At 33.6% G+C, this 17,860-nt stretch overlaps 2 protein-coding genes across 2 annotated transcripts; one reads left to right on the forward strand and one right to left on the reverse strand.

Moving 5' to 3' along the window:
* The first annotated feature begins 1,107 nt into the window (after positions 1–1,107).
* On the forward strand, positions 1,108–2,728 carry LOC128664542 (putative nuclease HARBI1). The gene is made up of 4 exons (XM_053719359.1): positions 1,108–1,520; positions 1,582–1,718; positions 2,262–2,623; positions 2,720–2,728. The coding sequence occupies exons 1-4, from the start codon at positions 1,108–1,110 to the stop codon at positions 2,726–2,728; spliced, it is 921 nt and encodes a 306-aa protein (XP_053575334.1).
* Positions 2,729–15,125: 12,397 nt separating this feature from the next.
* LOC128664543 (uncharacterized) lies at positions 15,126–17,606 on the reverse strand. Its single transcript, XM_053719360.1, has 4 exons — positions 17,195–17,606; positions 16,219–16,419; positions 16,079–16,126; positions 15,126–15,604 (listed from the first exon to the last, which is right to left on the reverse strand). Exons 1-4 carry the CDS (start codon positions 17,604–17,606, stop codon positions 15,126–15,128), a joined length of 1,140 nt encoding a protein of 379 aa, XP_053575335.1.
* Positions 17,607–17,860: the final 254 nt, after the last annotated feature.

Below are 17,860 nucleotides of genomic sequence, written 5' to 3' on the forward strand. Positions count from 1 at the left end.
GAAATTTATAGGTAGGTTTGCTTCTGGAAGCTTGAAGGATTTTCTCCTTATCTTGAAAAAATGAGAATTTTACTATAATGTCTCTAGGAGGCGCCTCCTCCCTGGGTTTTGCTCTTAACGCTCTATGGACTCTTTCAATCGCAAACTCAGTTTCTTCTGATTCTCCCGTGATATTTTTGAATAAGTGTTTCAGGTATGTGTTTAGATCAGGATTAGTGATTGATTCTGGGACCCCCTTCAGCCTGATGTTACTTCTGCGTGATCTATTTTCTAGGTCATCGACCTTGTCTTGCAATTCGTTTATGGTCTGGTTTTGTGACTGTAGGGTGTGAGAGGTAGTTTCCATTTCTTCTGTTACTGTGTCTCTGTGTTCTTCTAAGGCTTCTAGTCTACCTCCCATGTCTGCTATGTCCGCTCTGATATCTGTTAGGCTGGATGTGACTGCTGAGTGCATTGTGTCTATCTTTTCCCACAATTTTTCGAAATTTGCTGCGATGTCTTGTTTTGAGACTAGGTCTTTGAGGTCTGCTTTTGTTAATGGGTGGGTCTCACTGTGTGGAGTAGAATCTAATTCAGTGTCTGAGTTTCCCTCCATCTCCTCTGTCACTGTTTCTGTCAGTTTACTGTGGCGTGAAGGTTTGAAGAAGGTGCTCACAGTGGAGGATTTATTTATCTTTTCTCCTTTAGTAGATTTTTTGGCTGACATATTAGTTGTTTATTATTAGAGATGAGAATATAGTGTGGTGGAGGGTGAGCCAATGGGGGAAATTTATCAAGCATTCAACACTGTATTCTCAATATTATCCGCATCTAAATTCACTTCCGAATTATTAATCTAATTTATGAAACAGTAATTGGTGCTTAGAAACGATATATTTCTAAATCCGTCAATATGTCCGCAGCTCTAACGCCGAGATACGTTCGAACATCTATACGATTATTTTTCTACAGTATTCGATGTAATCTACGCTATTATTCAATTTATCATCCTGTCAACAATTCTATCCGGGCATCGTATTTCCTCACGTATGCGCTTTTCTATACGCATATTCTGTGGTCGCGAAATATATCTTCAAGCAGCATTTATAACGCATATATTAATCAGTTATGGAAATTGTTATTGCAATGTTTCATACTATTTATATGCGTCGAATGGAACGAAGAATAGATGGTCAAGCTGTTCAACAGATAGATAGGCTTCAAAGAAGGCGCAGAAGGATTCCAAGGTTTTTTCGTCCCAGATCAGGACTTGATGCACTTTCTGACATTGACATCATCAGGCGTTTTAGATTGAGTAGAGAATCAATTGAAAGGCTATACAATCAAATATCTGGTCAACTTGAACCCATTACTTTTCGGACACATGCTCTGCCCGGAATGTTGAAGCTGTTGGCTGTTTTACATTTTCTAGCAACTGGTTCCTTTCAATCAGTTACTAGTGTAGTTGTTGGCATGAGCCAGCCTTCTTTTTCACGCCACCTAACTACAGTGATTGATGCTCTTTTGTCAGTTTTCAAACGGTATGTTTTTTTTACCAAATACTGCTGAAGAATGGCATTCTGTAAAGCTTAATTTTTTTAGACTTGCTGGAATCCCAAATGTGTTGGGTGCAATTGATTGTACTCATGTCAGAGTAAGGCCACCACATCTAAAAGAAGAAATGTATCGCAACCGCAAGTTTTATCATTCTTTGAACATCCAGATGGTTTGTGATGCTGGTTTGAAAATCATGAGTGTCCGTTCAGGATTTCCAGGATCATGTCATGATTCATATATTCTCAAACAGTCTGCCCTATATAATAAATTTGAGGAAGGACAAATGCCTGAAGGATGGCTACTAGGTATGATTATGAAAATTAAAAACGAAACCTTCTAATGTGCGTTAATATTAACTCACAATATTGTAATTTTTTGTGCAGTGTATAATATCAATAGATTTTAAAATACAGTATATACCCTGTTTTTATTTATTTATTCTGTTTGCTGCAGCACCAAGGTCAATGGATTTTTAGTTCCATACCTTTTTTAAAATACCTATCTATCTATCTATCTCTCTCTCTCTCTCTCTCTCTCTCTCTATATATATATATATATATATATATTTATATATTTATATATATATATATATATATATATAGCGATATAATTAAATTTTTATTAATACCAATATATATGTACAATTTAAAACATAAAAATGGTTGCAAGTAAAAAGTGTATCTGAACACATTTAAATTTGTATAACTCTTTTTATTTTTCAAAAGGAGATGCAGGATATTCCTGTAGGAACTGGCTACTTACTCCTGTAAATATTCCACGCACAAGATCTGAAATGCGGTACAATGATGCACACAAAACAACTCGATGTGTGATTGAGAGGACCTTTGGAATGCTCAAAAGCCGTTTTCGTTGTCTAGATGAATCCGGAGGCACTCTTCAATACGTTCCTGAGAAAGTGGCTGTTATGGTGTTGGTCTGTTGCATGTTGCATAACATCGCTTTGCGACAATCAAACATAGAGGAACTGGAAATAATAACACCAGATGAAGATGGTGTTGAATCTGTTCCTCAAGATGTAGTTGAAGGGGGTACACATGCACGTAACCAGTTGATACAAACTCATTTCGTAGGTGAATAAAATAAAAATTATGTATGATTTATGTATTGATTCTATAATTTTTAGTAATAATTATTTATAAACAATCTCTTCTTATATTCACAGGTTAACTAGAAAATGTTTCTAAGTTCAAGCATGAAAATCTATAATTCAAAAATGAGAAACGTTCTCCACAAAATTATTTACAATTTAGATGATGAGAGTGATGTGTAATTCAAAAATAAATATGTTCTGATTGATACAGTTGAAAAAAAAATTATTTGCATATGTTGTCTTTTCTTCTATTTGTTATTTGTTTAAAAAAATTAAAATAAAATCAAATTTTTTTTTAATTTTTTTTTTTTACTAACGACTTACAATATAGTTGTTGAAAATAAGTTGTATCCTTGAACAGTGTGCAATTAAGAAAACAGGTTCTGTGATTCTAAACTTTTTATTATTGTTGAAAACAAGCACTAGCTTTGTATATATTTGCAAGCCAGATACAGCTTTTGGAACCTATAAATTAAGAACAAACCTTGCCTAGACGTATGGCAATGCAATTGGAATAAAATGTAAGCTAGTCAAGTATAAAATGCATAAAACATATCAACCCCCTAGCTATAGTGTTGATGCTACACACTGCAAGAAAACAAACCTTGACAGGAGAGATGTTTTAAAAATTGAAACAGTCGAATTACATTTTATTGCATTCAATAGTAACCTTTTCATAACTATATGAACATCATAATATATTAAAATTTTATCAAAACAAGAAGGCAACATATAAAAACATTTTATTAAAATTTTCTAATAACTAGATAACCATCAATATATAATATAACAATGCAATTTAAATAACTAATAAACTTATTTAAACATATATGAAACTTTCGCTAATAATAAGATGCAAGAATAACAATTGAAACAGAATTTAATATACATGTATTGAATAACATTCTAATCTAATGAGGATGCAAATTATGTGAACCGAATAAGTTTTAACAAACTATCTGTCTCTTAACACATTAATCATAAAATAATATAAACTCAAACATTGATTTATAAATAAAAAAAGTTTTCCTGAATTTACTCAAATGATTGACATATTACGTCATTTCCTTCAAGATTAGAAACTCGTTAGCAAGATGTCGCAACGTTCTCCGTTCACTGCTGGAGAGCTAATTATTTTAGTTTATGGGATGGAGAAATATTTTCCAAAAAGAATAGGAGGTGTTAGATCTGTCAAACAAGATCAACGCGATTATCTTGTTTATGAGATAATACGCAGGATGTATCGGGTATCGGGAATAAAAAGAACAAGAAGACAGTGCCTTCAACGCTATTCGGATCTACGTAGACGTGAAAAGGAGTACCATACTAGGATTAGAAGTCTCATTAGAGTTTGTAAGTGTTGACTACATACACTATTTCTAATAGATATTGTATTTTGATTCAATTTCTACGTTTAAAACGGTTTAGTTAAATAATGTTATGCGTTTGTTCTGACGCATTATGATAATTTTAAAGATAGATATAAATAAAGTGATAGAACTTTATAGATATAGACAGATATACTATATATAAATAATAATCAATATATAGAACTATAATGAGAGATAAAAAGATAGATCTAAAAATATAAAGAAAAAGAATATAGAAAAATATAGATCTAAAGATAAAGGGATAAATAGTGATATACTTAATGGTTGTTAATTTAATCAAAGAGAAATAGAAAGAGCTATAGAGATTTGAATTACAAATTGATAGAGATAAACAGAAATAGATATAGAAAACTATACATCTAGAGTTAAAAACACAATGAAAAATTAAGTCCCAGAAAAAAAAGATACAAAGTTATAGATAGAGAATATAGTTTTTAAAGAGTAAACTAAATTAATAAAGAAATACAAAGAAATAGGACAGATTAAGAGAGTTCAATTAATAGAAAAAAGAGAAAGAGAGACACATATAGAAAGTAATAAAATTACTTTGTTCAAAATAATATTTATAATAACAGTGACAGAAATAGAAAGCAATATTGGAAGAGAGAGATAGAGAGAAATATAGTGCGAGGGGGAGAGAGAGAGAAATAAATAGATAAAAATATTTACAATTAGAAATATAAATAATAAGAAATAGGAGAGAAAGTGAGAGATAGAGCTAGCAAAAGAGAGAGATAGAGAGAGAGAAAGAGAGAGGGAGAGAGAGAAATACAAAGATAGATAGAGATAGATATAGATAGATATAGACTTGTAAATGTTGAGATATGAAAAGAAAAATATAGAGAGATACAAAGATAGATATAAATAAACAAAATGATATCAAATAAATGATAAATCTAGAAATATGAAATAGAAAGAATGATAAGAGATAGAGAAAGATAAAAGAGTTCAAGAGATTTATCTTTATATATAAATAGTAAAGTTTAGATAGATATAAATAATATAATTGAAAAATAGATTCAACTCCAAAAAATAATAATTATTATAAATATATATATATATATATATATATAAATATATATATATATATATATATTTATATATATAAACAGAAGCAGAGACCGCACTCATAGGTCTTATATTTCACCACTGATGTGGACTTTATTCAATCTGTAACGTTTCGGGGTTTCCCCCTTTGTCAAACATAACAAATAACATAATGCAAGTCCTTTATATACATACATAAAACCCCTCTTACCCCAGGTGCAAACCATCCAGCTCTGCCTACGGCGGGCTTCCTGCAGCGTTCACTCCGCGCAACTGCGCATGCGCGAGGCAGCACTACGGAACCCCCAGCAGGCCAACTGAAACAAAAAGCGAAATAAAAATTACCGTAACTTAGCAACGGTAATGCTTAGACAAATATAATGGAACAGCGCTGTAAGGATGACCTCTACATAATACAGAGACACCCCATTTCTATTCTTAACATCTCCTCATCAGTAATTTCCACATTAGATATCAACATAACCAATGTATGTATAACATAACATTATCGTTAAACATTGGCATTTTAGCCAGTTATCAGAGGAGGAGGTGGGGGGCTGGGTATTGACAGCAATATACTGGCCAGTATTTAATCTGTATAGAGAGACTTTTAAATAAACTCAACATTATCACAATTGGAACAAATATAATTCAGATTGAAAACATGAAGCTAATTCTATTTACAGAATATATAACAGTATTGGAGTAGTCATGTTACCAGATGTGTGGACCTATCAGAATCTAGTATCAATAGACTCCCTTCCTTATCCAGATGTTAATTCACATATTGTTATTAGACATCATTATCACTTTACAGGAAACAGTGTAAATCGAAATTGGTATTCAATCCTTTTGGAGTTAAAGTGTCCAGTGTGTGAATCCATCTGGACTCCTTTCGTAGCAGTAACTTGCCTCTGTCACCACCCCTGGGCAAGGGGGGGACGTGGTCAATGATCACATATCTCAGGTCCTTGACCGTATGTCCATGTTTGGCAAAATGCCTGGCCACTGGCTGTTCCGAGTCTCCATTTTTTATTGCTGTTCTAATGGCCGCCCTGTGATTCGCCATTCGTGTACGCAAATCATCTGTGGTTTTTCCAACGTAAAATCTGCCACAAATACAATGTAACAGATATACGATGAAGACTGTTGTACAGGTCACACGGTGTTTAATTTTGAATCTCTTGTTAGTCCATGGATGTGTGAATTCACTGCACTGTATTAGTGCACTGCATGTTGTGCAGCCCAAGCATTTAAAACATCCAATTTTCTTGCCCTGTCTTAGCCATGTAGAGCTCGTATAGGCCTGAGTCATATCTGGACGCATTAAAATATCCCTTAGAGATTTGCCCCTCCGGTAGCTGATCATTGGGGGTCTAGTTTCTTGCAGAGGTAACGTTTTATCACTTGATATGATTTTCCAATGTTCATCTAACACACCTCTGAAATCTCTCTTGTCCGGACTGTATTCAGTGACAAATGTTAATCTGTCCATGGTTGGTTGGTCCTTATTTCGTTCACTGCTGGTTAAAGCTTGATCTTGTGTCATATTCACCGCTTGGGCATAGGCTTCTTGTAGCACCTCATCCACATAACTCCTTTCTTTAAATTTCTGATACATGTTGGTGAGTTGTTCTTCCTTCCATTCTCTGGTGGAGTTATTTCTTACCACCCTCTGGAACTGTGATATAGGTAAAGCTTTTTTTATTCCTGTGGGATGACAACTTGTGTAAAGCAGCATTGAATTGCGATCTGTTGGTTTGGTAAAGAGTTCAGTACATAATGTGCCAGTTGATTTTTTTACTCTTAAATCCAAAAAGTCAATCACCTCACAATGATATGTTATTTTGAACTTCAAATTCACCGACAATTGATTGAGATTGTCAAACCAGTCATTCAGATCTTGTTGGGTACCACGCCATATTAAAAACAGATCATCAATGTACCTCTTGAATATGATGATATGACTGTCCTCAAATGTTACTGGGTGTTCTCTTTCAAAGGCTCCTAGAAAAATGTTGGCGTATGTTGGGGCCACATTTGAGCCCATAGCAGTTCCTGCTGTTTGTAAATAATACTGTGTCTCAAATTTAAAGTAATTCATTCGTAAACAATATTCAAGTAGTTGTATCACAGTGTCTGTGGGTGGTCCCACGTAAGGATGTCTAAATAATTCTTTTCTAACCGCATGTATACCCTCATTATGCGGAATCACCGTGTACAAACTGGTCACATCCAGGGTGACCAGTATATCAGTGTCTCTGATGTCACTTAGCTTCTGTAAGATTTTTATCAATTCAATCGAATCTTTTAGATACGATGGGATCATCTGTACAAAAGGTTGTAGCATTCTGTCCAAATAGGTGGCAATGGGCTGTAGTATGGATCCCCTGGCAGACACTATGGGCCTGCCAGGTGGTTTGCTCGGGTGTTTATGTACCTTTGGTAAGGTATACAAGACGGGAACAATAGGATGTTCAACTTGTAGATATGATAATAGACTTGGCGAGATCTGATTTTCTTTCTTTAGTTGATTCAAATACTCATTAATCTTGCTCTTAAATTTTTGGGTAGGATTATTTGGTAACTTTTCATATACCTTACTGTCCTCCAACTGTGACATGATCTCTCTTTTATAGCAAACATAATCTTGGATGACCAGTGCTCCACCCTTGTCTGCTTCACGGATCACAATAGAGGCATTCTCTTGTAGCTTCTTAAGAGCTTGTGTCTCCCTTTTGGACAAATTATTTCTGATGTTACTTTTGTTCTTTCTGACAGTCTCCCTCATCTCATCACTGGTTAATCTGGAATATGTCAGAATACTTGGTTGTAGACTTCGAGGATCAAAAGTGCTTTTCTTCTTTAGTTCAAAAGAGACTACATCTGTTTCTTTCGGGGTTTCCTTGAAAAATTCTTTTAATCTTAGTGTCCTTTGAAACTTGTAAGAATCTACCAACATATCGAACTCATTAGCATATGTGGTAGGTATGAAACTTAAGCCTTTATTAAGCACATCTTTCTCCTCTTGATTCAGCTCATAGCTACTTAGATTGATGATATTGTCAGCTAATATCTTCGACCCTGTCTTGGCGGTCTGCCTCTGCCACCGGTTCTTGTGCCCCCCCCCTCCTCGTGTTGGGCCTGGGCGCTCCTCGTTTTTTGATCGTGTGATCATGGGTGCCACCTCCTCCCTTTGCCATTCTGTAGATGTTGATGGTGCCTCATTATCAGTGGCATTATCTGAACTGTCAATAGTCGTCAGGTTTCTGGGTTTATATACCCTGGGTCTCCTTCGTGACATCCTGAAGTGCCTTTCTTCAGGGCTTAATGTCCATTGATATACTCTTTTCTCCCGGTAATCCGTGGTCACAGCTTCCCATTTCTTTTCTTTAAATGCTATTAGCTCACCTTCATAATCTTTAAGCTGTTTGTGCAGTTTGGTGAGCCAATCCTCTTGTTGGTCTTGTTCCAATTTACAGAGATGATCAGTTTCAAATTGTGTGATTTCAATTTCCAGACTCTTCAATGTTGCTCCAGTCTCCTCAATTACCAATAACATGAGATCTAGAGAGCATTTGTTTAATATGCCACACCACTTCTTACAAAACACAGGATTATTCCTGCCAATGGTGGGCATATTTTTGATCCTAAAGCCTTTTGGTATGTGCATCTTCTCGTGATAGGTGGATAAGTAGCAGCCGTGTAGCTTAAAGTCAATCCTTCTTTTTTTCAATTTCAAAATCTGATTGTATAAATGTAAAGGAATTTCCCGTTGTGTTTTTATTACTCTGCTGTCAAAACGAATCCGAGTTGCATCCTCTGCACTAAATTGAAAGGTATGTGCATAATCCTCCTCATTCTCAATGTCAAGGCTTGTTGCTGTCGTAGTTGTCATCGTTACTTCCCCACTGTTCCAGCTGGATTGTTTGAACTTGGGTGGAAATCCTGTTAGGAACGGGTGCTATTGGTGTATAATAATAATAAGCAAATTGTGGTCACCAAGCACTCTCGTTATACATATAATGCCTAGGTGCAGTGCATAGAAATAATATAAACAGAAGCAGAGACCGCACTCATAGGTCTTATATTTCACCACTGATGTGGACTTTATTCAATCTGTAACGTTTCGGGGTTTCCCCCTTTGTCAAACATAACAAATAACATAATGCAAGTCCTTTATATACATACATAAAACCCCTCTTACCCCAAGTGCAAACCATCCAGCTCTGCCTACGGCGGGCTTCCTGCAGCGTTCACTCCGCGCAACTGCGCATGCGCGAGGCAGCACTACGGAACCCCCAGCAGGCCAACTGAAACAAAAAGCGAAATAAAAATTACCGTAACTTAGCAACGGTAATGCTTAGACAAATATAATGGAACAGCGCTGTAAGGATGACCTCTACATAATACAGAGACACCCCATTTCTATTCTTAACATCTCCTCATCAGTAATTTCCACATTAGATATCAACATAACCAATGTATGTATAACATAACATTATCGTTAAACATTGGCATTTTAGCCAGTTATCAGAGGAGGAGGTGGGGGGCTGGGTATTGACAGCAATATACTGGCCAGTATTTAATCTGTATAGAGAGACTTTTAAATAAACTCAACATTATCACAATTGGAACAAATATAATTCAGATTGAAAACATGAAGCTAATTCTATTTACAGAATATATAACAGTATTGGAGTAGTCATGTTACCAGATGTGTGGACCTATCAGAATCTAGTATCAATAGACTCCCTTCCTTATCCAGATGTTAATTCACATATTGTTATTAGACATCATTATCACTTTACAGGAAACAGTGTAAATCGAAATTGGTATTCAATCCTTTTGGAGTTAAAGTGTCCAGTGTGTGAATCCATCTGGACTCCTTTCGTAGCAGTAACTTGCCTCTGTCACCACCCCTGGGCAAGGGGGGGACGTGGTCAATGATCACATATCTCAGGTCCTTGACCGTATGTCCATGTTTGGCAAAATGCCTGGCCACTGGCTGTTCCGAGTCTCCATTTTTTATTGCTGTTCTAATGGCCGCCCTGTGATTCGCCATTCGTGTACGCAAATCATCTGTGGTTTCGATATGTTGGTAGATTCTTACAAGTTTCAAAGGACACTAAGATTAAAAGAATTTTTCAAGGAAACCCCGAAAGAAACAGATGTAGTCTCTTTTGAACTAAAGAAGAAAAGCACTTTTGATCCTCGAAGTCTACAACCAAGTATTCTGACATATTCCAGATTAACCAGTGATGAGATGAGGGAGACTGTCAGAAAGAACAAAAGTAACATCAGAAATAATTTGTCCAAAAGGGAGACACAAGCTCTTAAGAAGCTACAAGAGAATGCCTCTATTGTGATCCGTGAAGCAGACAAGGGTGGAGCACTGGTCATCCAAGATTATGTTTGCTATAAAAGAGAGATCATGTCACAGTTGGAGGACAGTAAGGTATATGAAAAGTTACCAAATAATCCTACCCAAAAATTTAAGAGCAAGATTAATGAGTATTTGAATCAACTAAAGAAAGAAAATCAGATCTCGCCAAGTCTATTATCATATCTACAAGTTGAACATCCTATTGTTCCCGTCTTGTATACCTTACCAAAGGTACATAAACACCCGAGCAAACCACCTGGCAGGCCCATAGTGTCTGCCAGGGGATCCATACTACAGCCCATTGCCACCTATTTGGACAGAATGCTACAACCTTTTGTACAGATGATCCCATCGTATCTAAAAGATTCGATTGAATTGATAAAAATCTTACAGAAGCTAAGTGACATCAGAGACACTGATATACTGGTCACCCTGGATGTGACCAGTTTGTACACGGTGATTCCGCATAATGAGGGTATACATGCGGTTAGAAAAGAATTATTTAGACATCCTTACGTGGGACCACCCACAGACACTGTGATACAACTACTTGAATATTGTTTACGAATGAATTACTTTAAATTTGAGACACAGTATTATTTACAAACAGCAGGAACTGCTATGGGCTCAAATGTGGCCCCAACATACGCCAACATTTTTCTAGGAGCCTTTGAAAGAGAACACCCAGTAACATTTGAGGACAGTCATATCATCATATTCAAGAGGTACATTGATGATCTGTTTTTAATATGGCGTGGTACCCAACAAGATCTGAATGACTGGTTTGACAATCTCAATCAATTGTCGGTGAATTTGAAGTTCAAAATAACATATCATTGTGAGGTGATTGACTTTTTGGATTTAAGAGTAAAAAAATCAACTGGCACATTATGTACTGAACTCTTTACCAAACCAACAGATCGCAATTCAATGCTGCTTTACACAAGTTGTCATCCCACAGGAATAAAAAAAGCTTTACCTATATCACAGTTCCAGAGGGTGGTAAGAAATAACTCCACCAGAGAAGGGAAGGAAGAACAACTCACCAACATGTATCAGAAATTTAAAGAAAGGAGTTATGTGGATGAGGTGCAACAAGAAGCCTATGCCCAAGCGGTGAATATGACACAAGATCAAGCTTTAACCAGCAGTGAACGAAATAAGGACCAACCAACCATGGACAGATTAACATTTGTCACTGAATACAGTCCGGACAAGAGAGATTTCAGAGGTGTGTTAGATGAACATTGGAAAATCATATCAAGTGATAAAACGTTACCTCTGCAAGAAACTAGACCCCCAATGATCAGCTACCGGAGGGGCAAATCTCTAAGGGATATTTTAATGCGTCCAGATATGACTCAGGCCTATACGAGCTCTACATGGCTAAGACAGGGCAAGAAAATTGGATGTTTTAAATGCTTGGGCTGCACAACATGCAGTGCACTAATACAGTGCAGTGAATTCACACATCCATGGACTAACAAGAGATTCAAAATTAAACACCGTGTGACCTGTACAACAGTCTTCATCGTATATCTGTTACATTGTATTTGTGGCAGATTTTACGTTGGAAAAACCACAGATGATTTGCGTACATGAATGGCGAATCACAGGGCGGCCATTAGAACAGCAATAAAAAATGGAGACTCGGAACAGCCAGTGGCCAGGCATTTTGCCAAACATGGACATACGGTCAAGGACCTGAGATATGTGATCATTGACCACGTCCCCCCCTTGCCCAGGGGTGGTGACAGAGGCAAGTTACTGCTACGAAAGGAGTCCAGATGGATTCACACACTGGACACTTTAACTCCAAAAGGATTGAATACCAATTTCGATTTACACTGTTTCCTGTAAAGTGATAATGATGTCTAATAACAATATGTGAATTAACATCTGGATAAGGAAGGGAGTCTATTGATACTAGATTCTGATAGGTCCACACATCTGGTAACATGACTACTCCAATACTGTTATATATTCTGTAAATAGAATTAGCTTCATGTTTTCAATCTGAATTATATTTGTTCCAATTGTGATAATGTTGAGTTTATTTAAAAGTCTCTCTATACAGATTAAATACTGGCCAGTATATTGCTGTCAATACCCAGCCCCCCACCTCCTCCTCTGATAACTGGCTAAAATGCCAATGTTTAACGATAATGTTATGTTATACATACATTGGTTATGTTGATATCTAATGTGGAAATTACTGATGAGGAGATGTTAAGAATAGAAATGGGGTGTCTCTGTATTATGTAGAGGTCATCCTTACAGCGCTGTTCCATTATATTTGTCTAAGCATTACCGTTGCTAAGTTACGGTAATTTTTATTTCGCTTTTTGTTTCAGTTGGCCTGCTGGGGGTTCCGTAGTGCTGCCTCGCGCATGCGCAGTTGCGCGGAGTGAACGCTGCAGGAAGCCCGCCGTAGGCAGAGCTGGATGGTTTGCACCTGGGGTAAGAGGGGTTTTATGTATGTATATAAAGGACTTGCATTATGTTATTTGTTATGTTTGACAAAGGGGGAAACCCCGAAACGTTACAGATTGAATAAAGTCCACATCAGTGGTGAAATATAAGACCTATGAGTGCGGTCTCTGCTTCTGTTTATATTATTTCTATGCACTGCACCTAGGCATTATATGTATAACGAGAGTGCTTGGTGACCACAATTTGCTTATTTATATATATATATATAGAGAGAGAGAGAGAGAGAGCTCTATCTCATTCTATCTTTTCTTATTAATCTTTGTTCAAAATATTTATTTATTCTGATTTTATTCATTAATGGAAATGTGATTACAGATACCAAAAGAAGAAAGGAAAAGAATAAGAGTGCTCCACGATACCTGAGACCAATAATGGCTTTTACCCCAAACAGTAATGCACAATCTCCTCCACTTCCTATAACTTTAATGGAAAATAATGATCTGAACACAGAAATTCAAGATCCATTAACTACTGATATGGACAATCAATACGAATGTGAAGTAACTTTGACAGCTGAAAATGATCAGGAAAATGTCATTGATGGAATTGGATCTAGTGAATGTGAGTGTCAATCTAATTATACATTTTTTCACTGTATAAAAATAGAGTAAAGATAAGTAATTTTCTTTAGTTGATAAAGATGTTATAAAATCGAAATACATCAAAATGTGTATATCTCTAAATTCTAATTCCATTCATTTTCTTCAATATAAATTAATAATTTTGATTTGTTCTTATTTATCTTCCTTATATTACAGCCGTGCCTGAAAAAAAAGCAAGATACAACAACCAAAAATAGTTTTGTAAAAAAACTAAAAAAATTTAAGAAAAAATTATTGAAGATGAACAAGGAGATTGATAAAATGATTTCAATACTAGAAAAATGTTGATTGAAAAAATTATAATTTTACTTTATTATAATTTGTGAATGTTCTATTAATATTCTATGTCAAGACTATTATATATGTCATTTTTATTTTTTAAATATGACTTATTGATGTTCAGTAATTTTGAATATTTTGATAAAAATTAGTGATTAAAACTAATTATTAAAGAAAAAATAAATATTTTGTTTCAACCGTTCTAATCTTTTTTTTTAATATCGTTCACATATATTTTTTGGCTTAGTAGTTCAAATGTTATAAGTTCTACAACTTGTATTCAAACAACGATTATAATGCATAGTGATCAATATATTAATTTATAATTTTGTTTTATTATTTCAAGACCAACATATATATTATTGATCACATTAGCATATATCTTGAAAATTATATATATATATATATATGTATGTATATATTGTTCTCTCTATATATATATATCTATATACACACACACTGAATAATATTTATATTTATATTAATGAACTAAAAATATCTAAATAAATATATATATATATGTATAGTTACCTAACTATATATATATATATATATATATATATATATTGATCAAAGATCTCTTTTTCTATCTATCTATCTATCTATCAATCTATCTATATATATATATATATATAAAAATTATATATATATATATTCATCAATATATATATATATATTTTATATATAAAATAACTCATTGTAATAAGTAATAATTGTAATTGTTATATATATATATATATATATATATATATATTTATTTTTATTTTTTTATCCATGACTCTATCAATCAATACTATTAAAATATTAATAGTTTTGGTTGATTATGTACAAACAAATACAACATATACAAACCTTGCAATCTATGTTTATGTATATAACTCATTCTCTCTCTGTCTCACTATATATATATATATATATATATATATATATATATACAATTATAATTTATATATAGACATTGAGAGAGAGATAATTTTGATATATTTATATATATAGACATACATATTTGGATTGTAAATTATATATAATTATATTGAATCTAAATATATATAAATATATATATAGAGAGTGATATAAATATATTTATCTAAAGAAACATATGTATGTATGTATCAATATATATATATATATATATATATATATATATTATAATTTTTTTTTAAATTATTAGATTTCTATATTTAAATAAATAACTTGTTTATAACAATTTAAATGAGAACAGAATAAACTATATTCAAACATTATTATTATAAAATTTAAATAGCAATGTAAAATTATGGCTATTCTTGAAATTGTGGGTTTGGTGATGATGATGCGGAGAATAAGTTTGATATTGATTCTACGCATTTACTTAAATTTTCAAAACCAGCTCTAAATATCTCATTTCTTTCCCTTTCAATTTCTATTTTTTGCTCCTCTATTCTTATCCTATCCTTTAAAAAATTTCCAAACATCTCAATTACTTTGTTTTGTTCATCCCTAAAATTGCGTGCTATTCCCACCATCTCCTGTAATGCGTCTGTCTCAGGGGCAGCTTCAATTGGATTATTAGCTATATTAGCAGCATTTTCAATTTCAGGTATTGGTGTAGACATTGTAGACTCTGGTTGTTGATGGGACCTTGATTGGGCAGATGTATTTGTCCCTGACAAGGACTCTTCAATTATAGTCATTTGTGAATCTTCTTCTAAAGGGTCTACAGTCCTTAGTATTATTTCCCCACTACTAATATCATCTTGTGTGTTTTCTTCTTCGTTACCTACAAATAAATATAGAAAATAAATATATAGATAAAACATCGAATATATGTATGTAATTTATGTTTTACATATAAATTTGACAATAAAAACATTCTAAAATATTTAAAATTAAAAATATATATATATATATTCATTTTTATTAAAAGATAGCCAATACAGATCTTACTCAATTTTATTTGGAAAAAAAAAATAATTTTGATTTTCAAATCAATTTCTAAAAATGTAAGATTTGTATTTGATTATCATTTTTTCAAAAAGAAAATTAGTACATCAATAACGATTGTGAATGTTCTCTGCCATTTCAGGAAAATCAATTACTGAAAATAAGATATTTGATATGCAGATTGATTTACCATGGAACATATCTTTTTTCACATTACAAAACATGATACAACATTAAAGTTAAATAAGGACAAAAATATCTTTAAATTTTGCCAACAATAGAATAAATGTACATAAAGCTATATAATTACCTTCTTCTATACCTCCGGATATAATTTGATTGAAGATATTCATGACTTCTGAAAATAAAAAATAACATTTATTTTTTAGGGTTCTTTTAATTTGTTAACAAGAAAAAAAATACAACAATACAATTTAAAAAAAAAAATACCTCTCGAATTTCTGGCATTGTCAACGGGTGTACTGCAGGGAATATCAGGCAATGTATCCGCTGATCCTAAACTATGTGTTGTTATCGAAGATGACGAAAGGGTTCTTTGACAAACATTTTCTGTAGGCCTCATTTGGCTTGTAGAAGCTAATTCCTCAATTGACTCTGTAGCTTGTAGAGAAGATTGGCTAGAAGGTTGTGCTATAATAGTTAAAAAGAATACATATATGTGTTAGAGGGACATTTTACTCAAAAATAATATTTCATGTTTCAGATTGAGAATATAATTTCTGAAAACTTATTTTTTGTTAAATTTTTTATTAATTCTCTTGTGATTCTTATTTTAAAGATAAACCTAGGAGGTTCATAGACTAATTTATAAGGCCTTATTTTCTGTTTTTTAACAATATAGGTTGTTAGCTCATGAGTGTCAAAAGTTATAGACAATTATCTTGGTATATTGATTCGAAAAGGAAAATTGTAATTTTAGAAACAGGACCATTTTTGTTGAAAAAGTAAAATTGTATTTGCTGATTGGACAGAAACAATTAACAATTGCTGTCCATGGTCTGAAAAAAAAATGGTCTGTCGGCTTAGCTTAGAGACCTTCATTTTAAAATCAAGATAGCAAGAGAATGAAGAAAAATGTATAATGTTTGTAAATTATACTTGTTTACAATTACATAGTATATGAATCAGAAAATAAATTTTTAGGGTTGAGTGTCTATTTATTTTCATCATAATATTTATGGCCTTTTTGGAACTTAAAAAAGCCTGCAACGTATGAAAGATGTATACTTGTGAATCCATACTCCATGATTTGAAGTGCACATGAATATAAGTAAATGTAATTTATCCTAATCTTACTTTAAAATAAGTAAGAAATTATAAACTAACAAGGTCAATAATTCAGTATCACATATCACTGTTGTGCGTCTATAGATACGCTGTTTGAACATGTAATTTGTATACAAACCTGGAAAATCATCGGAATCACAAGGCACATCAAGACCATCTACTATTTCGTTCCCCAATCGAGACAATACACGTCGTTCATAGTTGAGAAGATCGGAATCCATTGCTGGGCCACCGCCGGTAGCCCTAGCTGCTTTTTTTTCTTTGGCATATTTTGACTTTGTGATTCTTTTAATGTCAGAGAAACGCTTTTTGCAACTATCAACATTTTTGGGAAAACGTGATACTGCTGAAACAGCGCGACTAATCTCTTCCCACAAAAACTTTTTTCTGCTATGTGTGGTAACACGCTGCTTATGGCCGAGAAGAACATCATAATGCTCTAATACACTCTCTACTAGAACTTCATTTTGTTCTAAAGTAAATTGGACATTACGTCCACTTTTGGTTCTTCCAGCTTCAATCGCTGCCATCTTGTCGCAATAAAGATTAATCTGACTAATAAAGTAATAGGCGTATGCTAACATTCGCGCCGTAATGACGTCTTAGATTCATTTTAATATCACATGTAAGTAACGTCCACTAAGTTGTTCGCTTTATCATATTGAATGCTTCATAAATTAGAACAATTAGGGAGTGATATTTATCATAGATACGATGATATTCGCTTCAAATATGACGCGAATAATTACGGATTGAAATTTGATAAATAAGTACTAGTCAAGTT

Source organism: Bombina bombina, chromosome 6, assembly GCF_027579735.1.
Source record: "Bombina bombina isolate aBomBom1 chromosome 6, aBomBom1.pri, whole genome shotgun sequence".
Classification (NCBI taxonomy): domain Eukaryota; kingdom Metazoa; phylum Chordata; class Amphibia; order Anura; family Bombinatoridae; genus Bombina; species Bombina bombina.

Excerpts from the sequence above, each read along its gene's own strand:
- LOC128664542 (XM_053719359.1), top strand. The coding sequence starts at position 1,108 with ATGGAAATTGTTATTGCAATGTTTCATACTATTTATATGCGTCGAATG. Across the intron at positions 1,521-1,581 it reads CTTTTGTCAGTTTTCAAACG|ACTTGCTGGAATCCCAAATG; the intron begins GTATGTTTTTTT and ends TAATTTTTTTAG. Across the intron at positions 1,719-2,261 it reads CCAGATGGTTTGTGATGCTG|GAGATGCAGGATATTCCTGT; the intron begins GTTTGAAAATCA and ends ATTTTTCAAAAG.
- LOC128664543 (XM_053719360.1), bottom strand. The coding sequence starts at position 17,606 with ATGGCAGCGATTGAAGCTGGAAGAACCAAAAGTGGACGTAATGTCCAA. Across the intron at positions 16,127-16,218 it reads CAATGCCAGAAATTCGAGAG|AAGTCATGAATATCTTCAAT; the intron begins GTATTTTTTTTT and ends TTTTATTTTCAG. Across the intron at positions 15,605-16,078 it reads ATCCGGAGGTATAGAAGAAG|GTAACGAAGAAGAAAACACA; the intron begins GTAATTATATAG and ends ATTTATTTGTAG.